Source organism: Pygocentrus nattereri, chromosome 20 (assembly GCF_015220715.1).
Source record: "Pygocentrus nattereri isolate fPygNat1 chromosome 20, fPygNat1.pri, whole genome shotgun sequence".
In the NCBI taxonomy this organism is placed as follows: domain Eukaryota; kingdom Metazoa; phylum Chordata; class Actinopteri; order Characiformes; family Serrasalmidae; genus Pygocentrus; species Pygocentrus nattereri.
Genome location: NC_051230.1, coordinates 34,476,530 through 34,503,647, shown reverse-complemented (window position 1 = coordinate 34,503,647; position 27,118 = coordinate 34,476,530). Strand labels below are relative to the sequence as shown.

Here is a 27,118-nt window from a genome sequence, read left to right as displayed (position 1 = left end):
CTTTACTGAAGCGTTGCTGAAACTGGAAACTTAAACTTTTATGAAATTAACATACTTTTAATTTTTATGTTTTTTTTCCCCCGTATTTCATTTACTTCTATATGTATCGTTCAAATGCTTTTATATTCTCTCTCAAATATTTTTGCTTTTTAGAATTAAATTTTAATTAACGTGGATTATTTTAAAAAATTAACATGAATTAAAATACAGACACAAACAGCCAATAGCAGCGCGGCGGCGCGGAGGACGGTTTTGATTGGACGGCGGTGATGAAGGCGGGAACGGAGGAGGTGCGAGAGGCTGAGGTGTTGGGAGGTGAAGCGGTTATGGCTGAAATATGTGGTTTTTATGTTAGAAATTATAGATTTATATGGTTTATTTATGCTTGGTGTAGCGGCCGCATCTGACTGCCTTCACTTACTGTTGATTTAATTCAGTTTAGCCCGATTTTGCTGTAGTTATATCGGTTAGTGAGACGGTTAGACGGTTAGCTGCTTAGGCTAATGGCCCGTTTGACAGGGCGGTTAGCAGCGCTGCTAACGCCGCTGGCTTCGCCTTCCTGAGGGGGTCCCGTACTAACCTAACCTGCCTGCAGCTTACAGACTGTCTGAAACATTCTCAGCGTTTTAGTAGGTATTTTCATGCTTCGCTCGAGCTAAAACACCGATAAATGGCTGTGTTATGTGTTATGGAGTCAGCCGTTCGCCTCAGGGACCGTTATCCGTGCGCGTGCCCTGAAATCGGTTTGGCGCTAATATCAGCAAAGGCTTCGATTAAAGGTTAAAGTAATATTTTTAGCTAGCGAATAAACGTGAATAGTAGGTGTTGTTCCATTAACTAACTCAAAACTCAGACAAATGGTCCTTTATTTCCTATACACTCTTCGGCCACTTTATTAGGTACAGTTCAGTTGCTTGTTAACACAAATAGCTGATCAGCCAATCACACGGCCGCAGCTCACTGCATTTAGACCTGTAGAGGTGGTCAAGACGACTTGCTGAAGTGCAGACCGAGCATCAGAACGGGGAAGAAAGGGGATTTAAGGGGCTTTGAACGTGGCGTGGTTGTTGGTGCCAGACGGGCTGGTCTGAGTATTTCAGAAACTGCTGATCTGCTGGGATTTTCACACACAACCATCTCTAGGGTTTACAGAGAACGGTCCGAAAAAGAGGAAATATCCAGTGAGCGGTCAGTTGTGTGGACGAAAATGCCTTGTTGATGTGAGCGGTCAGAGGAGAATGGGCAGACTGGTTCCAGATGATAGAAAGACAGCAGGAACTCAAATAACCAACCAGAATCTCTGAGGAACGTTTCCAACACCTTGTTGAAAGTCTGCCATGAAGAATTAAGACAGTTCTGAAGGTGAAAGGAGGTCCATAATAAACCTATACCTATAATAAAGTGGCCAGTGAGTGTATAAAAGTGGTGAAAATGTGCCTTCTGCTCTCAAACCGTGCACTAACTCTAAAATCGGGAGTTGTGCAGCCAGTGGTTGAATGTGTATCAGATAGCTGTAGATAGATGTAATGTGTTGCTTGGTTCATTCATGGCTTTCATAGTGCCGTACAAAGATGTAAGGAGCCATTTGAGACTCAGCCACAGAGTCATTCAGCGTATTCAGGTGTCTTAGCTGGATTATATTAAGGTTTTGCTTTCATCTGTGATTTTTTCTTTTCTGTCTTGCCCCAGCTCAGTTTTTAATTCCGTGTGCTGTCTGGAGATGAGCACCGGCAGATTACGTTGTGGTCAGATGGCTGTAATGTTCTCAAATGTCAAATACAGAGCCATTGACTACAGCTGCGAGGTAAAGTTACTGGGGTTTTCCACTTTAGTGTAGCTTTAATATCTAATGGAATCAAGCTTGGCAATTGGCTAGTTTAAATCCAGCCCAGTCCATGTAGTTCAAAACAATGGGCCCTGGTGCGTCGGCAATTCAGACAGGCTTTGGTCTGGAATTCCTTCACCAGGTGTCAGCCAGACACAGGCTCACGAAGAGCCTGCTGATGCTACCAGTTCCCATCCTGCTGGACAGAAACGTCTACCCCCACACAGGGCATGTTCAGAAGACGTACAGAACTCCATGGACGCATGGTCAGAAGAACATGTTCCACTGGTTCTTTTCTCAGCTCAGTTGAAGTCACTAAAGCTTAAGAAGCTGTACTAAGTCCCTTTTTTGCTAATGCTGTTTCTGCAGGAAACCTGAGGTCCATGTGTCAACTTGAATTGGAATTGACTGGGTCGGTTCTAGACTGTTTGAAGACCGAACTCTGTGGGCTTGACTCTTTGGAAAGGTAAACAGCATTATTTTCACCAGTGTCTCATTTCTAAATGCAGCATCTCGGTGACGGAGGCAGTAAACTTTCCTTGGACAGGTGATATTGTCCTGGGAACATAATAATATAATATAATATAATCATTATAATAATAATATAATATAATAGTAGTAACAATATAATAAATATAAATAAATTGTGATTATCTGTATGCTCTAAATATTTATAATTACACAGTTAGCTACATCGTGAATTACATTTGATTTTGATTTTTAACTTTTTGGCGAACATAACATGAGTTTTCTTTCTCAGAGAGACAAAACTAAAAACTTCCTGCTTACAAACACACATGTGGCTTGGATGGAAAAGTTTACGATCTGCACGTTCCCCACGTTTATAAATAATTTATGTAGAATTACAGCAGCCTGTGATCACAGCCTGCTGGCGTGAGTATAATGAAGCTCTTTGTGGTGATGTCTGTAGGTTTGGGGTCTCTTTGGCTGAACTGGGTGAAGTGGTGCCCAGCTCCAATCCTGTGTCTCAGGGCTCCGTGATGTCCGAGGAGGCTCTCTGGCTGCAGGGAGCAGAGAGAGAAGCTGGATGTCGCGAATGGACAGACAGCTTCAGTCCGGCTGATATAAACTCAGCCTGTTTTAGTTACCAAGGTCAGCACCGGCATAGCTAGCAGGGTGTGTGTAACGTTTGACCAGTAAGCAGACGCTCATGGTTATAAAACAGAGAAGAAGCTCTACTTAGGGATTCAGGCAGATATATCGTCAATACACAGGCATCGGTCAATACCAGAGAAAACCACAAAACGTGGGAGGTGATCATACAAAAAACAGAGTCCAAAACACAGTCAAAAACCAAAACATCCCAAAACCAGGCAACGGTACAGGAGGGCAAATCCAAAACCGGCGTAAACGAGAAACAGGAGGAAAATCACAAGGTCGGAAACACGGGACACCGAACCTGGACAAACTCTCAGTGGATGCACTAGGAGTGCCTCACAAAGTAACCTGTCTAAAGCCACATGACACAAGCACATAGGTGGACATCATCAGTACTCAGGCGAACTTGAGCGACGATTGGCCGCTGATGATCTTCCCGGAGTCAGGTGATGAGGTGGAGGACTCTGGGAAGTGTAGTTCCTAGGCTGACTGGCCAAATACGTAACCGTGTAAATCTCTGACCTCGCAATGTAATTAGGTTATTATTCTCTAGGGACAGTTCGTCACATCGGGAAAACCTATTTAACACCCAAATTTCACCTCATTTTGATTTGATTAGAAATATTTCCAAAATGGCTCTGAATGCACCACCGTGAGTGGAGGAACTATAAAAAAAACAATGCACAGAGTTATTTTGTTTAATCTTTGGGTATTTTTATGGCTCTTTTGTCTGTAAGGTCATTCATAAGGTCTGTATTATGCTGCTGGATAAATTAGTGATCTGGTCACATTTGTTCTCATTTCTAATTTTGAAAATAATTCATTTTAGGACTGTTTAAAAAATAGAGATGAGAATATGACTGAATAATAATGTGACTGAAATGAATTGTGGTGAATCGTATTTGAATTAGGTTTCATGAAATTTACATGCGTTTGCTTATAGAATGTAATATTTAAAACTATCACATAAATTAATTCGGTCTGTTTTTGTCTTGACTTCAGACAATGATTGCAGAATTTGTGCTCTTGTACCTGATTATCACCTGTGTGATGGTATTGAGTGTGTTCCTCTGCCTTAGATCTCTTCCTCCCTGAGGAGATGATAGTGAGCGATCCTCTGAGGCAGTTTCGGAGTCGACTGCCTCCGTTCCTGAAGTTAGTGCAGAGGTCAAAAATTCTGGCTGTACCAGATCCACTGCATCTTCTGTCTGGAGTCTTTTTCTCTGGCAGGTACGCTGGGTTGCTGTTCACCTGCCCCATGAATTCACCCAGAATGCAGTAGAATGTTTTTAATGTATGTATATAACAAGGTAAAATGTTAGTATGGGTTTGATTTAAAGCTATAAAAGGTGTATTAGAGTATATTTAAGGGATTTAAGATTTTTTTATCGGTTAACCTGCGTGTGATTTGCCCCATAGGTACAACCTGTAATCCATATGTTCCTTATTATCCAAGTCATCACCATGTCGAAGACTCCTCACAATTTCTTCATACTGTCTTCTTTTGAGTGATGGCTTGCATGGCTGTTATTCCCAGGCAGCTTGAGCCTTACGATGTGTCCTGTGACGAACCTACCAGCAGTTCAGCATCTCAGTCGGTTGAGGAATTCAGAAAAGAATCCATTTTGACTGTAGAGGTGGGACCTGGACGCATTATTCCTCTAAACCTAACCTTGGAAGTTGTATTTAAAAGCCATGTTGACTTTTTTTGCTCTCTGCTTTTTCTTTGTGCTTTTAGTCCCTGATGTTGCCTGTTGGAATTGAGCAGGTTGTGGTGCGGAAGAGGTATTCCTTGTCCGTTACCAGCCTGCAGGAGTCTCTGGACATCACCCCCGAACCAGCTGAGGAGCAGACTTCTCTCATAGACGCTCTTAGGAAAGGTAGAGTGGATAATCCCTGCTGAGAATAACAGTCTGTACAAAACAAAGACAGTATGAATAAAAGATAAAGTAATAAGACAACTGTAATAATAATAATAATAATAATAATAATGAAAAGCACAAGTAGGTACAGTTGGGCAAATGCGGTAATTATAAAGGAGGAGTTTGGTGTGTGCTGTAGTAAATTATTTTGGCTGCTTCCTGGTCATCAGTGTGCAGAATCTCTTCCAGTCGCTCCTGCAGGGGGTCTGAATTCACTGCGTTGTGAGAGATTTGATGCACCTGCTTCTGACTCGGATGCCACTAACAGGACGGTGTCTCCAGGTATCTTGCATTCAAACACTTCATATGAGCAGTGACGTTATAAACATTACTATTATTAGTAATAATGTGCGGTGTGGGGAATGTTGGGCTGAGGCAGATACTGCGGGTATTTTAATCACCTAAACGACCTGCTGATCACATCGGTTTGAAATAGAAGTCAAAGCTAAACGTCTGCCTGGTGCCTTTTATACGGCGGCTGCTGCTGCTGCTGCACAGACTAAAGCAATTTAATTAATACCGCTGCTTCACCTGTTTTTCCATGTACTTGTATTTTAATATGATATATGTAAATGCTAAAACCTCATCATCGTTTTGCCCTTGTGTTACTGTTTCCTATCTGGTGTGGTCCAGAGGAGGATGGGTTCCGCCTCTCAGTCTTGGTTCCTTTCAGGCCGTCTTCCTCTTGCTTTTAGGGCGCTTTTCTTGTGACTGGCACCACTGGCGAAGCTCGAATCTGGATTTTTTTGTAAAGCAGCTTTGCGACAATGCCTGTTGTAAAAAGTGAAATATTTAAGCACATATCTGCTGATACCACTGTGATTTCAGTATTTCAGAGTTTGTCTCTTTTCTCAGTTCCTTACAAGTCGTATGTCGAAATGGAGACAGACCTGATCCTGTCACCTCCTGACAGGCCAGTCCTGCCAGAGCCGTTTCTGTCCGCTAGTCAGCTCGCAGCTGAGTCTCTGTCCCCAGTCTGCAGACAGTAAGTGCCTCCCTGTGGTCTGTTTAACTTTTTAAGATGCTGAAGCAGCTACTGAGCGTGTGATTCAGATACTAATTAGATGCTGATTCTGTCATGTTTTTGCGCTTGCATTTTTTAATGTTCAACAAAACAAACTAAACTAAACTAAATTTGACATTCATATCAAATTAGAAAATCATTTATTACCACTTGTGCACTTTTTCTATATGTACAGGGCCTGTCAAGTTTAGTATTGTCAGTATAACTAAAAGAAAAAGGAAGAAAAAAGATTTTTACTATTAACGTGGTGTACCTGTCAGTAAAACCTGGACCTTCACACCTCAAATATACTGTTAATATTGTTGTAGATGCCGTGTAGATGCTGTGTGGATGCTGTGTGGATGCTGTGTGGATGCCGTGTAGATGCCGTGTAGATGCCGTGTAGATGTTATGTAGATGCCGTGTAGATGCCGTGTAGATGTTATGTAGATGCCGTGTAGATGCCGTGTGGATGCTGTGTGGATGCTGTGTGGATGCTATGTAGATGCCGTGTAGATGCCGTGTGGATGCTGTGTGGATGCTATGTAGATGCTGTGTGGATGCTGTGTGGATGCCGTGTAGATGTTATGTAGATGCTGTGTAGATGCTGTGTGGATGCTATGTAGATGCCGTGTAGATGTTATGTAAGATGCCGTGTAGATGTCGGTTAGATGCCGTGTAGATGCCGTGTAGATGCTGTGTGGATGCTATGTAGATGCCGTGTAGATGTTATGTAAGATGCCGTGTAGATGTCGTGTAGATGCCGTGTAGATGCTGTGTGGATGCTGTGTGGATGCTGTGTGGATGCTGTGTGGATGCCGTGTAGATGCCGTGTAGATGTTATGTAAGATGCTGTGTAGATGTCGTGTAGATGCCGTGTAGATGCTGTGTAGATGCTGTGTGGATGCTGTGTGGATGCTGTGTGGATGCTATGTAGATGCTGTGTGGATGCCGTGTAGATGCCGTGTAGATGTTATGTAGATGCTGTGTAGATGCTGTGTGGATGCTGTGTGGATGCTGTGTAGATGCCGTGTAGATGCCGTGTGGATGGGAGGGAAAACTTAATTCTCAATGTGGTTTCATACAGAAGGCAGGAGGGTTTTATTATTAGACTATTAGTTGGAATGATGGTCTGGCATCATCTTCTCACAGTTACCGTAAAAGTCTTGGGTATTAGTTAAGACGGTGTGGTTAAGAGTGAGATTAATCGCTGTAATATCTAAGGACTCTGTATGTTTCTGTTTGTTGTAATATTGATGGTTCTGTAGGGTTTTGCTCTCAGACGGTGACCGTGAGGCTATGGAGAAGGCTGTGTGGATGGCAGAGAAACATCCTCAGTGTGTTGCTGAATTTCTCCTGGCAGGTAATGCAGCAGCATTTCACTTCATATCATGGCAATTCCATCTTTCTCATGCTAAGACAAGCAGCAGGGAATTACATGTCTCCTAATACTGTTTTGGCATTGCATGAATTAAAGTAACATTTACTGGGTTTTCTGCCGTTTCCTGGGGAAAGTAGTTGATTTATCGCAATAGGGTTTTATTTGCACTGTCATTACAGAACCACAGATATCTAGCCCTTCAGTCAGAAGTCAGTCTCTCCCAGAGCTTCTCTCATTACTGGAGGCCGAGAGAGAAACTCAGAGCACTGACTCGCTCACAAACCCACAGAGACTGTCCACATTTACCCTGCTACCCCAGAAGCCCACCCAGTGGTCACTTACTGAGCCCATGACTGTGGAGCAGCACACAGTTGCTGATACAGGGAAGGATCCTGCAGAGCAGTTTTCATTGCTCTCTCTCATTCAGATCGATGGTGAGTCTGTCTGATTTACACACTGTCTTCTTAACATGAAATTAAAAGCAGCATATCGGACCATTTGATTGGTAAACTATATATAAACGATTCTTCAAATACAGCCATAGGGTTGTGTGAAATTTCTATAAAATAAGAGCACAACTAATTAAAAGGATCTTGTATTCATTTATTATTCTGTTTTTTAGAACTGCTGAAAACGTCTGCTGAAAGAGCTGGTGAGGTATTTTTCATGGGTTTGACTTTGTTCTCTGTGTTCAGATTTGTTCTTTGTTTTCATGGTTTTTTGTATTTGTTTTTTGCTTTCCTGTTGTTTTCATGCCTCAGTAGCAAAAATAGTGACCCATTTGTGTTCCTTACACAAACGTCACGCAAATATCTTTCACTAATCCAGAATTTAGGAAGAAAATCTAGTTAAGAAAACACAAATTTCTCAGCAGCTCATGGGTTTAGCATTAGAGCTGAACAATGAGCAATGCATTTTACACTTTAAAGGCAAAGAGTCTACAGGAGCTGCATTTTAAATTATTCTTTATAGTATACGCATATATGTTATATTATCTCCTGGGGGGAAAATATAACCTCATAACTTTGAACTCAACTCAGATGAATGTGCTGGCGCTCATTCAGGCCTGGAGCTTGTGTTGGTAGGATTGGTCAGAAAAATTGCAGTCAGACTTCTTCCCCCAAATTGTTCAGCTCTAGTGTGTTTTTTGGGAATTTATGCTTAATTTTAGTGGCAATGTGCAGTTTAGTGGCTTGAATAATAAAGGAGAATCGAAGACTTTCAGCTGAAGCTTTTAGTAAAAAAAAATACATGAAAGTTAAGCAAATAGGCTAAAAAGAAAAATTCTCTACCGTGATTACTACTACCAATAATAATAAAAAATTACTATATTGTTTTTATTTGATTACTATGTTTATTATTATTATTATTATTAATATTATAATTATTATGCTGTAATTAGTCCAGGATCTTCCAGTCAGTGTGAGGGAGGGATCAGTCCACAGCAAAGCTGTACTGACTTCTGTGCCCAGCCGTGTGGAGGCGGGCAAAGCTGTGAAGTTCATGCTGCTGGAGGAAGCTCCTCAGAAACAGAGCACCATCTCCGAGAGCAGAGAAACAGCAACAGAACCAGCGGCTGCTAATGAGTTTCTGCCAAATGACACTCGAAGTGGGGTGATCTCGAGTACTCCCATTAGTACCGAGAATCTCAACCATCTCTCTGAGAACACACCCAAAAAAGAAGATAGCATTCATCTAAAGACCGATCTGAACCAACTTCCTCACACACCTGCAGAAAGACACGGAGGGATACCATCAAAAACTCCACTGGATCCTCCAGACGACCTCGAGGTGGCCAAGGTTACACCTGTAGAGCAAAAACTAGAAGAAAGCCTCACATCCACAGCATCTGTTTCTCTGGCGCAGTCTGTTCGTCAGGGAGGAGAGAGTGAACCTAATCCAGCAGCATTACAGAGCAGCTGGAGGAGCTTCTCTGTCTCTAAACCTCAGGAGGACCTTGATCCTCTGTCCTCGTTTATAATGTTAAGAACTGTGCAGAGGAGTCTGGTAGTTCAAAAACCTCCACAGATCCCCCTAAACACAGCAGGTAAAAAGATTTCATGGGATTTGTGAACCAATTTTTTTCAGTTTAGTCTTGATGAAAGAGTTTAATTATGAACTAACGAGTTATTTGCAGCGAGCGCAGACCTTCAGTCTTATTGTAATTAACTCAGTTGAGTAAGATGTATAGGACTAAATGTAACATTAAACTTTGTTCTTCAGTTGCAGACCCGGCTCAGAAGTACATGAGAGAGCCCACCCCAGTTTTAGGAGTATCAGAAAAGGCCAAGAACAGTAAAGCCAGTCTTGGCATCACAGAAAAAGCCTTCAGCAAAACCATCTATGTTCAGGCTACAGGTGAGATGAATGTACTGAGCCGCTGCTTCTTGCACAGATCTACCTTCATACTGTCTTACAGGGCTGTGATGATTACTCCACAAGATCTTCATCGTAAAAAAAAAAAAAATTGGAATAGAACAGGGTGTAAAACCTAACCATTAAAAGGGCCGTATTTAAAAGATCTCAGCAGATCTGTGGGCCAGCTGTGCTTTTATTTCATATTTCAATGAGTCAAAACAACAGCAGGGAAATAGGCCCTGAACACTTATTAAAATAATTTTAAATTTAAAAAATGTTTTAGCTTCTTAAAAACCGCCTATTCTCTAGAACTAGACACTGGGGTTGGAGAACTAGGCTGGGGACTGGAGTGCATCTCCATCACCTCATAAGGGTTCAATTTTATTCAACTACTGTTCTTCAGGAAAGGATTCAGTGCATCGTGATTAATCGCATGATTAAAAATGATTTTTCAGAATAAACTGATACGACTGAATTTGAGTGGGAAAGCCTGGGCTGGGCAGTATATTCATCATCATGATAAATGACATATTTCACAATATAATAACGTATATGACATAATGTATATCATCAAAACCTTTTGAAGTAAGTGATGTTACATATAGTCCAGGATCCTTTTACGTGTGGACAATAAAAACGATGGGCCAAGCTTTGTGGTTTTGTATTTATGTGTAATAATAATCTAAGACTTTTTATTTGACCAATGACTTTAGTAAATATTACTGTAATCAGTTATCAAGTCTACTTTCCCAAAAACTCACCATCAGATTGATGTATGCTCAATACTCTTAGGTGTGTGCTCAGTATTTGCTTCTGCCTGTAATCTGGCTGTTCTCCCTCCTGTAGAGAATGAGAGATTTGCATATTTTGAGCTGCATGCGTTGGCCCGGCCATCCCTCAGGAGAGTGCGTGAGTTGGACCAGAACGCTCTGAGAAGGAAGGACTTCACCAGCCTGACGCCTGAAGACACGCGATTCTACCTGAAACAGCAGGAGAAGCTGCTCAGCATGAGTCGGGGTCAGACAGTAACGCTCACGTTGCAGCACCTCACCTCACACTTCTTATAGTAGTGTAGCGTTTAGCTGCTTCAGGACGGTTACCAGCACCTCTGTACTGTAACAGAGTACCGAAGTGCCGTATAACAAGAAATCATAACAATAAATCATAACAAGCAGGGCCACTTTTATCAGTGGTGATGAGGGAAGTCTTAACATCTCAAGGTCCAGTTTAGATGCTTTATGGATTTTTTTTCTTAACACCAAGAGGCAAATTTATTAAAGGAGGTGCTAATTGCAGATACAGAGTCTGCTGGTGGATGTGGCCAATTTAGTGGGTTATCTCCTAAAACTTCTGAATGAACACAGGCTTGTGTTTTTAAAAGATGACCGTCTGTTTGGCCATCGTACTTTTTTGTGTGGAAGCCTGTTTCTGCCAGGTAGGAGAGAGAAGAAGATTCTTGCTCTTAATTGGTCTCTGCCTGTTTCTGGCAGCGGAAGGCCCATATTCAGGTCCATATTCAGGTCCATATTTAGGTCCATATTCAGGTCCATATTCAGGTCCATATTCAGGTCCATATTTAGGCCCATATTTAGGTCCATATTCAGGTCCATATTCAGGTCCATATTTAGGTCCATATTTAGGTCCATATTTTCATCTCAAAACAATGACTTGTTTTATATGCTTTTTATTTTGCAATAATGAGTTCATAATTCTCTGTTTATTATCAGGCTTAGTCAACTGAAGCACAGGCTTCATACTAATAATCTTTTCCCACTATACCCAAATCGAGAAGAAAACTCTTAATGCATATGCAGCGAGTGCAAAATATCACAGACTGCCTTTTTGATCCTAGTATGGGCGATAATAAGGTAATAATAAGGATAATAAGATGCTGCACCTAATTAGAGAATGTTAGTAGAGCTGGTGTCTAATATTCACCTTGAACTTGGAACCTAATCATAATATTAATCCCAATAGTGTTGATAATCAGTTGCCATTAGATACTTTATTCGCAGTTGGAGCATTTAAAGATGTATATAATGTATATAAGGCACATTCAAAACAAAGTTTTTGTGCTAATGCATGAGGTGTCCCCACTTGGTATAATACCTGTGTTTGTGTATGTGCTGTAGGCAGGGAGTGTGTATATGATGATATGGCTCTGCTTCACATTCTGGTGAGGGTGAAGGAATTGCTGCTCAGGTGTGACCTCACCACTGCGATCGGTAAAAACGCTGATTTACAAACACCTCCTCAAAACACATTCTCCCTCTGAATATCACAAATCTCCAAGAACTGTCCACTTTGATCCACTTTCTTCTCACTTGAGGCTTTAACACTTCACGTAGAGTGCCTGGCAGTCGGTTAGTTGTGGTTGTATTGTCACATACGCAGCACATGGCTGCTTTGTAGCTTCTGATTGGTCTCTAACTCATCTACAGGCAGTTCACAAGCTCTGTGTTATTACAGCCCCATTTCCAAAAACGTTGGGACGCATGCTGTTGTCACGATTGGCCCCTCCCAGTCCTGTCCATGTGCGTTTGTTTTGGTATCTGTAGTCCTGCCCCTCGTTTTGTAACTCCGCCCCTAATTGTTTTCACCTGTCCCTCGTTTTCCCTGAATACTTAAGCCCTGTGTTGGCCGGTGTTTGTTTGATGTCTCGGTCTCCGTTTGATGTGTTAATTCTGGTTTGTGTCATGTCTGTCCCCCGATCTGTCCGTGTTGGATACATGAACCTGGACTGTTTTGACCACGACCCTGGATTCACCCCTAATAAATCTGGCTTATCTCAGCACATGCGTCCACCTCCACGCTCCCGTTACAGCTGTGCAGAATGTAAATAAACATAGGATGCCATGATGTGCAAATCATGTATATCGTGTTTTTAAAGGAAAATACTACACAGATCAAATATTGAAACTGAGAAATTTAAGAGGTTTTTTAAAAATATTTGCCCGTTTTCAATTTGCTGCCAACAACCCATTTAAAAACGTTGAAATGGGCCCTGTGTACCGCTGTGTCTCATCACCTCTTCTTTTAACTATACTCTGTAAGTGTTTGGGAACCGAGGAGACCCTGCTGTAGTTTTGAAGTGAAATATTTTCCTGTTCTTGTTTGATACAGGATTTCAGATGCTCAGTAGTTCGGGGTCTCCTTTTGTCATATTTTTTACTTCATAATGCACCAAATGTTTTCAGTGGTGACGGGTCTGGACTTCTGGCAGGCCAGTTTAGCACCTGGACTCTTGATTCGGAGCCATGCTGCTGTAATGCAGGCAGAATGTGGTTTGACATGGTTTGTCTTGCTGAAATAACGAGGCCTTCCCTGAAAAAGTCGTCATCTGAAGGGCTATGCATGTTGTTAAGCGTTAACCGATAACAAGCTGGGTGGTCTTTAGCTCTGTAGGACACAGTGTCCATGATTTCGTCAGACCACAGGATCCTTCCAGTGATGTTTTTCAGCTTACACAGTCTGTCAGATATACTGTGATACAGGCACAGTGCTGTCAGTCTGAACTGTGAGCGTCTTGAGTGTTTATGTCTGTGCGCCTGTGTGTGAGATTACATGGAGGAGGCACAGTCCACGTGTTCAATGGGAGGTCTGAAAGAGTTGCTGAGGAGGCTCCAGGTGCTGCAGTATGTGACCTACAGGAAGGAGGAGCAGGAGCCCAGCCCCAGAGTGCTGCACCTGCAGGAGCAGATGAGCACTTATTTGCAGAGAAACACCTCCAACACGGTCAGAAACCATTCTCTCACAGGGCTATTAAACATGCTCAAGAATGTCTGGTAGAGATGTGGACTTAGGGTTAGGGTTAGATGTTAGACGTGGACTATAACATAGAGGGTTGCAAAGGTGTTACCCACTTCACGATACCATCCACCACACCAGACTTTAGTGTTGTGCAATGTCCAGAAATTTGAAACCATTATTTTTAATCATCTTAGTCACTGATTAGGACACAGATGTTCTATTACCATTGAGCACATTAAGTACAATTTTACAAGGAAATAAAATAAAAACCAGGGCCCATATTCTCAAAACCTGTCAGAGTAGGATGGTGACGGAAGATCAGAGTCCTCTCTAATTTAAGATAACCTTACTAACAGGAACAGGTCCTAGATCAGCTCTCAGAAGCTAGAGTAGCGGTCTACTTGCATACGCTGAGTGAATGTTGTTAAGGGTGGATATCTGTGTAAGCAGGTTCTGGTGGTAGCAGCTACGGAGCGTGTGAGGGCAGAGCTGGTAACAGCCCTCAGTCAGGTACCAGGTGAGTCTCTAATATCATCTGGTTTTATAACAGAGTGGGGGGATATTTCACACAGCAGGAGAATCCCAGCCCAAACTGAGGACTGTCCAGTAAGAAGGATGCCCATTAGCTCTTCTCAGGCTTGAATAGGCTTTACTTTGAGCTCAACTGATCTGCATAACTGAGAATTCCTGTTTTGAGAAATAATCCCTGGGTGGACCAGGACTGATGTGAATATGTCTGTGTTTGTGCTGACACTGTAGGAAGCTGTGTATCCACTGTTCTACCTGGGGGCCTGAACAAAGTGGACAGTAGAACAGTTATAGACAGGTGTGTGTCTTCGTTTGGAAGTAGATCAGCTGTAGAGGAATGCAGTCTGCAGTAGCGGCGTAACTGCTTCACTGTGTGTGTGTGTGTGTGTGTAAGTCTTTCCTGCAGTCGGAGTGTCATAGTGTGCCGTCAGCAGATTGGATCTGATTTCCCCTGGCAGAAGTTCAGTGTGGTGTTGGAGCTTGACTCCTTGTGTCATTCCACCATCAGCAGCTTCTGCTCACAGAACAACGTCAACTACATCTGCTTCTGCACAGCAACGCCGAAGACAGGTCTCACACAGCAACGCCGACAAATAGCGCCAACATCTTCCTTATTAATGCAGCACAGATAACCGTATTCAGGACGATAACTGGATCTGACATTTCTCTTTTTTTCTGATCGTTGGAATCAGCATTTTAAATTGTTCTCTTGAAGATGAAATGCAGATATGTGATGCATGTGCCCCTCACTACCCACTTAACTCTGATAGGCTGCACCTAAATCTCTAGTTTTGATGATTGGCAATGATTTCCACAAAAGTCTGTAAATGAGAGATGCTCAGAAAAGAGTGGCTGGTGTTTCAGCCACACAGTTTTATGGTCCAATACGCTGCTTTAAGTTCTACTGTACTGAATTTTCATTAGTTCTGCAGTCACACAATGTTGTGTTCAATAAGATAAATGTGCCTCCTAATTCAGAACATGCCAGTAAAATATGTGTGTGTTTGTGTAGAGGCAGCCGTTTCCCCTCAGGCCTATCTGGACAGTGTACCTTTTCTGGTGTTCGTCACAGAGGGTTTGCTGAAGCACTCAGACTTGCTGCATCTGCTGGAGTCAACGTCAGTCTTTTTTCATAATGACCGCTGCCTTAAAACTTATATTTATTTATTTTTTTAAACCTTTTTCTTGCCTGTTTTATTTTTATTACACTTTATTATTGTAAGTTCCCATCGTAGTAGCTTTTTCCCTTCCCTGATCTGATTTTCAGCAAGACAGTATAAAGAAAACTTCTGATACCGTGTTTTGTGAAACTGTGCTGCAGGTATAATATGACTCTGCTGGAGAGGAGCTACAGTCAGTCTATGCAAAAGCTGGAATCACCTGACCGGTATGATGTCATTACGGTGGATGAAAAAACAGCCATTCTCCTGCAGGTTAGATGAAGTAATACCTGGTGAACCACAGTATAAGTGTGTGTGCAAATAGCAAACTGATAGTGATGACAAATATCTTTAGAGTTTATATTTTCTAAGTATGCTTTGTGTTCAGGATCTGGAAGAGCTGCAGCGGGAGAAAGCGTCAAATTCTGTGGTGATTAGACTTTCAGCTCTTTCTCTGCAGTTCACCCGCTGCTGGATAATACTGCACTGCGGCGAACAGCACAGCAAACTGTGAGTTATCGCTGGTAACTTACCAACACCTCACTGTGAATTGTAGACTTCTGATCAATGTACTGACCAACACAGCAGATTGAGAGCTACACATTATGATCACTGATTAATATACTGACTAACAGCACACGTAGAGTTATAGATTGCCCATTAATCAAATATTTACTCTTAGAAGACCAAGAGTGCACTGCACTAACCAACTCAGCAGACTGCCAGTTATGGATTACTGTTTAACAATATACTAATCAAAATAGAGTAATAAATTACTTATTTAAATATGTTGACAACACAGCACATTGGGAGCTGTGATTACTGATCACTGATTAATATACTGACCAACTAAATGTAGCCAGTTGCATTGCTTGTTGGAAGTTGTCTGAGGTGTGAGGCATGATTCAGTGCATTGCTGAAGCGAGAGAATGAAACAAAAATGATGGAAAGACTTTATTCTCTCCTTTTTCTTTGAGCTAATTTTTACCGGTACAGGAGAAAGTTTGCACAGTTTGTTAGTTTTATCTTAAGAAGGCAAACAGAAATGGATCGCTCCCTGTTGACACTGCTATTTATAGAAAGCAGTCATTGCGCACACATTCTAAGCCGCTTCTCCCTCATGGTCACGGGGGGTGCTGGACCCTGGTCACCCAGCCAGGGAATTGAACCCAGGCCCTTCGTGCTGTGAGGCGTCAGCGTTACCCACCGTGCTGCCCTGCAGTCATTAGTGTTTTTCATCTTGCATGTTTAACCTTTTTTTTTTTTTAAATGAAAGCAAAAATCAGTTTGGGACAGTGAACTTTCAGGTTGAACCCTGGTTCTTGCTTATTTGTTGTTGATGCTGTGCGTGGTTGAACGTTTTCCCTGTCCCCAGTGTGTATGGCGATACGTTCAATAACCTGGTGCTGATCTACTCGTCCTTCGTGCTGTTTGGACTCAAGTCAGAGGACCTAGATGTAAAGGTGAGTCTGTCTAGCTACGACCAGGTTTTAGTCATTTGATTTGATGTGTAGATTTGTTAGTGCAGTTCTGTTGTTTGTGCTTGGAGTGCTTATGTGCTGATGTACTAACAGCATGTGTTAATAAAGACTTTAGTGTGTTATTGTGTGAGTGCTTTCACTGCTGTTGTACATCTCCTGATTCTCAGGTTTTTCTCGTGCGTGATGTAGCAGACATAGCCTGGTATGTGTATCAGATCTGCCTGCACACTCTACTGAGCTCAGAGAAGAGTGTGTGGAGCTGGCTTGACCGGGATTGGTTCAGTGTGCTGCAGACAGAGGTAGCTAGAGTTTGGAGTTTTAATCGGGCATGAATTTTTGGTCTGTGCCAAAATACGTGTTGGGAAATGTCCTTCTTGATTACCTTTTGGTGAGGGTAATACTAGTCATTAGATCAGGCTAAATATGAAGTTTAAATTGTGCTTTAACTAATTTCATCAGACTGCTTTTAAACAACATCCCAAAGCATTTGAGTCTGGATAAACATTACACACTGTGCTTTTCTCTCTCTGTAATGTGCTGATATAGCTATTATTTACATGTGTCTTGCCTAGTGATGACCTCAGAACTTACTTAAAATAAAAAGGTACTCTAGGCATGACACAGCTAGGAGATGTGTCTCTGTACAGATGTTGGTGAGTTTGTTATCTGTGAATGTTTTTCAGGAGGAGAGCTGTTTGGTTTGTTTTCCGTGCATTAATCCTTTGGTATCCCAGCTTATGCTGAGGAGAGCTCCTTCTCTGCAGTGGCTGCTGGAAGCTTCATTCTCTGAGCTCAAGGACAAATTCCCTGAGATACCACACAAAGTCTGCAAGGTACCAGCCTAAAACAACTCTAAACAGACATTACGTTAATATTAAAATACCAGCATTTATAGAAACACTTACACTAACATTAACCGGTACTAACGCACACAGCAGTGCCCTGTTTACATGTGGCTGTTGTTCGAGCCCCATAGCAGAACTGCGGTAAACATTGATGGAAGTTCTCTGCTCAGCATCAGGAGCTTGCGTCCCTTGGCGATTGCCGTTTTCAGAGCATGAAGAGAGAAAAAATGTGTGGTCATTTGGGCTGAAAAAACAGAAAAATGTTAGGAGGACAATTATCAATGCATTAGAGCAATGATTAACATTAAATGATAGATAACAATTTGGAAGATTGAAAACAGATTAATGTAACAAGAAATATGAAAGAACAAATAAACAAGTGTAAACCAGTGCTCACGTTTACCAAACCAGTGCTCACGTTTACCAAACCAGTGCTCACGCTTCCCAAACCAGTGCTCACGCTTACCGAACCAGTGCTCACGCTTCCCAAACCAGTGCTCACGCTTACCAAACCGGTGCTCACGCTTACCGAACCGGTGCTCACGCTTCCCAAACCGGTGCTCACGCTTCCCAAACCAGTGCTCACGCTTCCCAAACCGGTGCTCACGCTTACCGAACCGGTGCTCACGCTTCCCAAACCGGTGCTCACGCTTCCCAAACCAGTGCTCACGCTTACCAAACCGGTGCTCACGCTTCCCAAACCGGTGCTCACGCTTCCCAAACCAGTGCTCACGCTTCCCAAACCAGTGCTCACGCTTCCCAAACCGGTGCTCACGCTTCCCAAACCAGTGCTCACGCTTACCAAACCAGTGCTCACGCTTCCCAAACCAGTGCTCACGCTTACCGAACCGGTGCTCACGCTTACCGAACCGGTGCTCACGCTTCCCAAACCGGTGCTCACGTTTACCAAACCAGTGCTCACGCTTACCAAACCAGTGCTCACGCTTCCCAAACCAGTGCTCACGCTTCCCAAACCAGTGCTCACGCTTCCCAAACCGGTGCTCACGCTTACCGAACCGGTGCTCACGCTTCCCAAACCGGTGCTCACGCTTCCCAAACCAGTGCTCACGCTTCCCAAACCGGTGCTCACGCTTCCCAAACCGGTGCTCACGCTTCCCAAACCAGTGCTCACGCTTCCCAAACCAGTGCTCACGCTTCCCAAACCGGTGCTCACGCTTCCCAAACCAGTGCTCACGCTTACCAAACCAGTGCTCACGCTTCCCAAACCAGTGCTCACGCTTACCGAACCGGTGCTCACGCTTACCGAACCGGTGCTCACGCTTCCCAAACCGGTGCTCACGTTTACCAAACCAGTGCTCACGCTTACCAAACCAGTGCTCACGCTTCCCAAACCAGTGCTCACGCTTACCAAACCAGTGCTCACGCTTACCAAACCAATGCTCACGTTTACAAAAATGCCTTCTTCATAATAAATAAATAACAGCAACGTGTGTGTGTGTGTGTGTGTGTGTGTGTGTGTGTGTGTGTGTGTGTAGCTCTTCAGTGATGTTACAGCTCTCCACAGACTCAGTGCTGCCCCCTCTAAATCTGAGCCTGAAAACGCAGCTCCACTACAGTCTAATGACAACCTGTGCCCTCCTCATCCTCAGCTCCCTCACTGGGCTGTAAATGGAGATGAGCCTCATTCAGACTCGCTCACTGACACACAGCTGTTCCTCACATCCTCGTCCACTGAGCTGAGCAGCCCTGAGTCTGTCCAGCAGCAGGGCGCTGTGGATACAGGCTGGCGTGGGACAGTGGGTGGAGCCTCTGTGGGTCAGTCAGAGTGTGCGTGTAACTCACACTTGCAGCCATGGCCTGGAGAACCTGCTCAGAATGAGCGCAACGCAGGTAATAGTCTGTTTCACTCTAGATCAAGTATGTAAGGGTGACGTCTGGGATTATTTATAAAACGGGGTAAATGTCTTATAGGGAGGCGTCTGAGTCTGCATGGTTACGTGTTTTAGTTTGATTAGTTGCAGCGTTTTTAATTTTACAAGCTGTAGATCTGTGTACATGTATTGTAGCTGTCAGGAGAAAAACGTTTTTCTTAATAATTGGAAAATATCAGTTGGTGTTTACATTGTGTGGACATTTCATGATGAATGGGTCAATAAAAAAAATAAGCTTTTACATCAACTTCCCTTATAAATCAAGAACGTTTTCTTTCTTTGCCTTTCTTCTTCTTTTGTTCCCGCAGCGACAACATGCATATCTCAGAACAATAAGTGAATGGATTTTACATTTAAAAGTGTTATCGGTAAGATATCTGCCATTAAAGGGACCTATTCTTCAGTAAGATTTAGACGCATCTTTGTTTTTTATTTCATATTTAGCTAAGGAAAAGAGGATAGAAACGTACAAGGAATTGTCTGATATGAGATGCTTAACATTTATAGCAATTTGCTAGTTTGCAGTGTTCCTAGATGTCCCAAGCTGTTTTTCCCTACATCGGGAAAGAAATGTAAAAAACTATGAGAATGTTAAAGGAATTTACACATAATTATGGAACTGGCTGCACTTTTTAAAGACATTTTTTTCCGTATCATCGCTGTCCAAAGAAAACAAGCATCTCCAAAACGGTGTCTTTTACAGGACTACAGAACGTTTTACTGGAAGTTAATGGAAATATATTTTATTCCAACTTACTTTAGAGCATTGCTGTTGGTCCACTCATCATGAAATTCTCATGCGGTGTAAATGACGGCCACCGTGTTCAAATGATGCAGAAAACTAAAAAAATCAACAAAAACAGGCATGAAATCGATTGTGCACACATTTGCGTAGACGTGGAGCATATTTACATAAATACACCGTATTAAGAAACGTACATTTAATGCCACAGTTAATCTTGAAATGTATTAAGTGCATATTGCCCATATTTAATTACATCACGACACTGAGTGCAGTTACCTGTGATGAAGTAGGAGACTGACCATAAATTAATCACGGTTGTTTCTGACCTCTTAACCATTACCAGACTCCTTTGGTGACGGAGAGGACCAGTGGACAGTGGACGCTTCGTCTCTGTCAGCCCCAGATCTCTCTTACTCACATACCCACATTCTACATACTGAGTGTCCTGCCCCCGCAGTCCTGCTGGGTCAGATTTCACCTGTGGAAGAGACGGAAATGCTGCCCCCGCCGCTGTGGAGAAGCAGTGCCTGTGGAACAAGCAGCAGGGGGCAGCAGAGTAACGCCTACAGCATCTCACCCCAGTACCAGCAGTGGGTAGAACAGCAGCTTCTACTCAAGTAAAACTAGTTAATTAAATCATCATTTTGGTCCTGTGATGAACCATTTCTGTGCTGATGGGACTAGTCTCTTCCAGGATGGCTGTGTCCCCATCCATAGAGCATGGCTGGTCACCGAACGGTTTGACCAGTATGAAAATTATCTGAATGCAGAGGCCGTTTCAGTCACGGTTCCTATTGAAACACTAGTCTTCGACTGAAACTCCTGTTGTCTTTGCCTCATTAGTCGTCCCTTTAAAACCACACGGATCAATTCCCTTGATCATCATAATGAAAAATCAAGCACAGCATTTTTATATTTACCACAGAGCAATGTAGGATGTCAACTGTACAGCAGTCTGGAAGCGTCTGCATTCATGTCCCTCCACTCATTTGTTCAGGTCTTGCATTGCTCTATATGTAGTATTAGTTTAGTCTAATAATAGAGAAGCACAAATCAATTTAAAGAGAATATAACTAGAGACTTCTCACTTCTGCCCACACAGGGGCGCCGAGAGGAAGAGACCAGCGCGAGATGCTGCAGGAGAGACGGGTACGGACACGCTTTCTCTCATTGAGACCTTTTAATACATTTTTAATACATTAATCCAAACACAGTGACGCATTTTCACTTGTTTCGTCTGAGACACATACATGCATGTAAAACACACACACTGTAAGTCTGCACTAATGTTTGTTCTCTAAATGAAGAGCCACTGAGTACCAGATCATTCATGGAGGTTGCCTGGCCTGCGATTGGTCTTACGTCTGAGATCTTTACACTCCGTATTGGTCTCCTCTACATTTTTTATGGCTCACACTGTGTGAATGAACATATGAGGCACATTCCTGAGTGGCACAACATTTTAAACATTCAAAACAAAAAATCAGGTGTCCGTTTAAAAAACATGAGCCACATAGAGTTTGGCATTGATAGTAAAGCCAAATGGCTCTTCAGCTCAGTGAGTTATGCAGTGGCAGTCGCAGCAGCATCCAAATACGGCAAGAGTGCTCTGACCTGCCTCCCCTGATATAACACACATAACTGCAACACAGATCAGCCAAAATCAAAAGAATAAATTCAGAGATCATGGGTTCTGTTCGTGCGTTCCTGCTGTTATGACTGCAAAGTAGCCTTTTTACTCGTTACAGCTTGAAATGATTTTTAATCCGTAATCAAAAATGTACTTATTCTGAAATGAGTGGCAGTTCGAAATATTTTTAAAAGCACCAGCAGATCTGCACTTCCCTTCTTTATTGTGCTAAATAGTTGCTTTTGACTCGGATCTCCTTGGATCAGAGCATTTTGAATTTCCATTCATTTTGCCATAAAGACGTTTTTGATTATGGATTAAAAAGCTGGAGCAACTGAAATGACCATTTTACAGTCATACGCGTACACAGTATACTGTAGCCACGAATATGACATGTTCATTTTGGGAAAGTGTGTCTGTGTCTTTGTGTCTGTGGCTGTTCTTCAATAGTTTGGCTGAGTGACTCAGTCACTGTATAACTGAATAATAACAGTGAGGTGGTCATGCTGTGTAATCTGTGAAATAAAGCACCTCCAGCTCATTGATAACCTGTAGTTTTAGTGCAAACAGCAGGGGGTGATGTGACCACTTTCCTTTCCCTATGAGGAGCCACTTTAGACTCTAAAGTCCCTGCAGGTCATACATGAAATTAACTGCCTGTGTCCGTCTTTTCTGTCTGTAGTGTTTCCACAGTGTAAGAGAGGGAGGCTTCTGTTTGAGAGAATACCAGGACGGTGTGACGGACAAACGCGGCTCAGGTTTTTCTGAACGCCTGCTTTAGTTTTATCCTACACATCCTGTCATACACGCTTCAGACTGACGTGTTGGCTGTAACACCGCCCTGAAGACCCTTTATTATACCTAGACCCATGTGCTGTTCCACGCACGGGACTCAAACCTACAGAGACGGATATGTGTTCACATTAAAAGTTTCATTTTCTTAATTATAATATTTAGTATGCAGTAAAAACGTAGCGTTCACAGGTCACATATGGTGAAGCCTGTTTTTTTTTGTTTATATATTAACAGTATACGAGAAGTCAGCCTGCGGTCTGAATTTACAGTTCACCATAAAAAGGCTTTCTCCTCTGACCTTTAACCCAAAGGGCTGTGAAGTTGAACAGGGGCAGGTGTAAAACGTTCTCTCATTATAGAGCTCATGCATGCTGTTTACTGCTAAAACATCAGTGAAGAAGTGTAATGCAGTGTTTGGGCCGTGCAGGGCTGTTGGTAGAGATGCGATTTGGAAATGATTAATTCAGTTTCAGCTGCAGATGATTAAGCTTTTACGCAGGCTTCATTGTGTCTGTGACGCAAATGTGGAGTGATGATTCCTCTAACTGCAGACGGAATAGCAGCTAAGCCAGGTTTGTGGGAGTTCATTGAGGTATGTGTTAGAAAGGTAACGGGGAAGGAAGCAGTTTAATGTTTTAATCTCTCAATTTTTTACATTTTTGGATATTTTGATTGAATTGATTATATTGAAAGACGTTTTCTTATAGGTCCTCTAGTCATTTTTAAGTGTTTTTCTGTCACTTAATAGATTTTATAGTCCCAAAGGCATAAAGTTGATTTCCACAACCACTTTGTTCATTAATGCCAGTGGAAATGGTGACCATATATATATATATATAAAACCTGTGTTTTTACACACCACAATTCTCCAATATATATATATATATATATAATCTGTGTTTTTACACAACACAATTCTCCAATATATATATATATATATATATATATAATCTGTGTTTTTACACAACACAATTCTCCTATATATATATATATAATCTGTGTTTTTACACAACACAATTCTCCAATATATATATATATATATATATATATATGTATATATATAAAATCTGTTTTTACACACCACAATTCTCCAATATATATATATATAATCTGTGTTTTTACACAACACAATTCTCCAATATATATATATATATATATATATAAAATCTGTGTTTTTACACACCACAATGCTCCAATATATATATATATATATAATCTGTGTTTTTACACACCACAATTCTCCAATATATATATATATATATATATATATATATATATATATATAATCTGTGTTTTTACACAACACAATTCTCCAATATATATATATAATCTGTGTTTTTACACACCACAATGCTCCAATGTGTATATATATGCTCCAATGTGTGTATATACATATATATATATAATCTGTGTTTTTACACACCACATTGCTCCTATATATATATATATATGTATATATATATATATATATATATATATATATATATATATATATATATAAAATCTGTTTTTACACACCACAATTCTCCAATATATATATAATCTGTGTTTTTACACAACACAATTCTCCAATATATATATATAATCTGTGTTTTTACACACCACAATTCTCCAATATATATATATAATCTGTGTTTTTACACACCACAATGCTCCAATGTGTGTATATATATATATATATATATATATATATATATATATATATAATCTGTGTTTTTACACACCACATTGCTCCAATATATATATATATATATATATATATATATATATAATCTGTTTTTACACACCACAATTCTCCAATATATATATAATCTGTGTTTTTACACAACACAATTCTCCAATATATATATATAATCTGTGTTTTTACACAACACAATTCTCCAATATATATATATATATATAATCTGTGTTTTTACACACCACAATGCTCCAATATATATATATATCCTCCTGAGACCCAGGGAAAAAAAAGTTTTAATTTATTATTTTTTTTAATATAAATTAAGTGTCGTGGTGATAAAAAATACATTGCAAAGAAAAAAATGTTAAAACTTATTTTTATTAAAATTTTACAACATGTCCACTGTAGTGGACAATGGGATTTCATGGTTCTCAAGTGTTAAACTTTTAAGAGCCGAGTATGTATATGGAAATATCCACTGAAATCATCTAGGAAAATAGAATACATGTAGAAAAACAACAGCAAATGTAGTTAACCCAGAATAATGGAACATCTACAACATGAACTTCACCTAAAATTCTTTATAATTTCATTAGATGTTTGACTCTACATGGTATTTCATGAAACAATCTGACTGTTTGGAGACACAGAGGAACATGCTGCATTTTATGCATCTCACAAAGGTTTTGCGTTTGCATCCAGGCATTCTGCATCTGGAAGCATTTGGAATGTTGAGCATTTGGGGCAAATGAATTGCACCATATTTCCTTATTCTTGTATCTGGATGGGGCTTCCTTTTCTTGATTTCCAGAAAGAATTCTTGATCACTTGAGTCAGTGTCATCTCGTTGACCTACTTGGGCCTGGGATATCAGTTCTTCAGCCAAGAGAAGTTTGAACTCCAGGTACTGGGAGGTTTTCTTTGCAGGTCGTTGCAAGGTCTGACTGTCTTGTCTGTATTGAATCCAGGAGTTGGTGATGGCCAAATCAGTGAAGTGAAGCATGGTACGAACAGTCCACTTCTTGGTGCGACTGGACATTCTGTAGTAGCTGAGCATGCGATCACACATGTCAACACCCCCCATGTTTCTGTTATATTCTGCTACCACTGCAGGTCTTGGGATTTGGACTTGCTTGTTTTCTTTTTTTGACCATCTGGAACAGGTATCCTGTGGCTCAATACCATGGGCAGTTGATACCATTACAACAGGTTTGTTGTCCACCCACTTGGTGAGTGCAATTTCATGAGGTCTCCGTACAATCATTTCTGATGACCCTCTTCCTTTTTTGCTCAGGACCTTGTCAGCAGTGATGTGACACTCTTTTGGAATTCGATTCTTAGGAATTGTTCCTGTAGCAGGCAGGCCTCTTTCCAGAAGAGCCTCCAAAAGTCTGATGGTAGTAAAATACCGATCAAAGTACACCAGTGTTCCTCTGGGAACTGTCTCTGTCAAACGCAGGACTGCATTTGCACCTATTCCCATTTGCTGGTGTTCAGTGAAGGTGCTCTTTCCCTGGTAAGTCTCAAAGTCCAACACAAGGCCACTTGGAGTTGCAAGAACAAATACCTTTAATCCTGTTGGATTTGGTTTGCCAGGAACATACTGACGAACTGGACACCTGCCTGTGAAGGGAACCATTTGTTCATCAATGCATACCTTTGCTGGCCTAGGTAGGCTGAGGCAACCTTGGAGCACTCTATTCAAGAATGGTTTTACTTTCCAAAGTAGATCCTTTTTCTTCTCATCATCTGTCACATCCAGATCATTGACAACTTTGAGTGAAGATCTGATCTTGTAAAAACGATCTCGTGTCATGGAGTCAGTTATTATTGGCACTCTTGTTTTGGCAGCCCAGTACATTTTCATTCTTGGATATCCGAGGCATGCCATGTACACTGAGATTCCTAAAAAGGTCTTGATCTCTTCTGGTGTTGTGTTAAAGCTACAGCCTGAATCCTGTACCATGCGCTGGTTGGTGAAGAAAGACAGATCCCGAATTAACTGATCATCAATGTACTGCTGGAAGTACTGCAGTGGGCTCCAGTCTCTTCGGTATAGGGAATCATCAGCTGATGTAATTCCACATTCCTCCAACATGGGCATGAACCTTAGAAGAAAGACAAAACATGCTTGATAATTTAGCATAATTAACATGCCGTAAAAATGTTAAAGGGATAGTTCACTTGAACACTTGTGTTTTCAACACATTCATTCATCCTTCTAATAAATGTCTTAAAATATTTCATTAGATTCAAATATAAAATATTGGGATATATATCATGACATAACCCTAACCCTGCAGATTATCCTCTCATTTTTGCATTGATTAAAAACCTCAGATCCCTACGTGCTGGTTTTTGCCCATAGAGGACGACGGGACGCTTCATCCAGCTCTGCATCTTGGTCCACCTGATCTGGGTCCTCCTCATCTGTGTCATCTGAGCTTTCAATCTCTCCTGTCTCATGCTCTCTCAATGGACTCTCATCCTCAGAAAGATCTATGTCTGAATCTCCCTCAATGATTCTGTTAAGAATCCTCTCTGCCTCTGTCATTGAGCTGTCTACTAAAAATTGTGAAACAAATATAAGCACGAGGTCCTGGCGTCCACTACAGAGTACATTTATAAATTAGCTGTTTTTCCTATGAAAATACTTAAGCTCAGCTCTGAAAACTCACTCAAATATTCCTGAGATGTTTACATCCTTGAAACAATCAACTTAGTAGAGTAAAAAAACTCGTTAATTATGAAAATCATGCTTACCTTTCTTTTTTCCATAAAATGTGCTTGTTGTGATGGCAGCCATTTTGAAAAGACAGCAACAAGGACCTGGCAAAGTCACACCCCTGAAATATGATGTCATTTTAAAGCCACAGTGGTCCTCTTTAAGGAACAACAGGACTAAGTAGAGTGAAAAGTATAGTATGGAAGATATGAGAAAAAACATAATGTCCACTACAGTGGACAAAATTGAATTGCTGGGTCTCAGGAGGATATATATAT

At 41.4% G+C, this 27,118-nt stretch overlaps 3 protein-coding genes across 4 annotated transcripts; 2 read left to right on the top strand and 1 right to left on the bottom strand.

The window, feature by feature from the left end:
• Positions 1-356: 356 nt before the first annotated feature.
• On the top strand, positions 357-5,183 carry LOC119261803 (protein shortage in chiasmata 1 ortholog-like). Its single transcript, XM_037531541.1, has 9 exons — positions 357-629; positions 1,690-1,804; positions 1,968-2,091; positions 2,195-2,291; positions 2,757-2,938; positions 4,024-4,174; positions 4,482-4,581; positions 4,683-4,824; positions 5,056-5,183. Exons 2-9 carry the CDS (start codon positions 1,721-1,723, stop codon positions 5,181-5,183), a joined length of 1,008 nt encoding a protein of 335 aa, XP_037387438.1. The 5' UTR covers positions 357-629; positions 1,690-1,720.
• A 543-nt stretch (positions 5,184-5,726) lies between these two features.
• shoc1 (shortage in chiasmata 1) lies at positions 5,727-22,590 on the top strand. Of its 2 annotated transcripts, none has more exons than XM_037531567.1 (22): positions 5,727-5,851; positions 7,138-7,232; positions 7,430-7,684; positions 7,873-7,902; positions 8,653-9,297; positions 9,474-9,608; positions 10,455-10,625; positions 11,741-11,833; positions 13,168-13,343; positions 13,809-13,875; positions 14,118-14,184; positions 14,281-14,456; positions 14,899-15,004; positions 15,208-15,319; positions 15,435-15,556; positions 16,422-16,509; positions 16,695-16,826; positions 17,211-17,360; positions 18,983-19,223; positions 20,353-20,599; positions 21,112-21,158; positions 22,322-22,590. In XM_037531567.1, the coding sequence occupies exons 1-22, from the start codon at positions 5,745-5,747 to the stop codon at positions 22,405-22,407; spliced, it is 3,348 nt and encodes a 1,115-aa protein (XP_037387464.1). In that variant the 5' UTR covers positions 5,727-5,744; the 3' UTR covers positions 22,408-22,590. The 2 variants fall into 2 exon arrangements, with proteins under 2 accessions (XP_037387464.1, XP_037387463.1); XM_037531566.1 differs by having other exon boundaries at positions 18,869-19,223.
• A 1,884-nt stretch (positions 22,591-24,474) lies between these two features.
• LOC108432035 (piggyBac transposable element-derived protein 3-like) lies at positions 24,475-26,935 on the bottom strand. Its single transcript, XM_037531474.1, has 2 exons — positions 26,879-26,935; positions 24,475-26,223 (listed from the first exon to the last, which is right to left on the bottom strand). The coding sequence occupies exon 2, from the start codon at positions 26,217-26,219 to the stop codon at positions 24,708-24,710; it is 1,512 nt and encodes a 503-aa protein (XP_037387371.1). The 5' UTR covers positions 26,220-26,223; positions 26,879-26,935; the 3' UTR covers positions 24,475-24,707.
• Between the last annotated feature and the right edge of the window lie 183 nt (positions 26,936-27,118).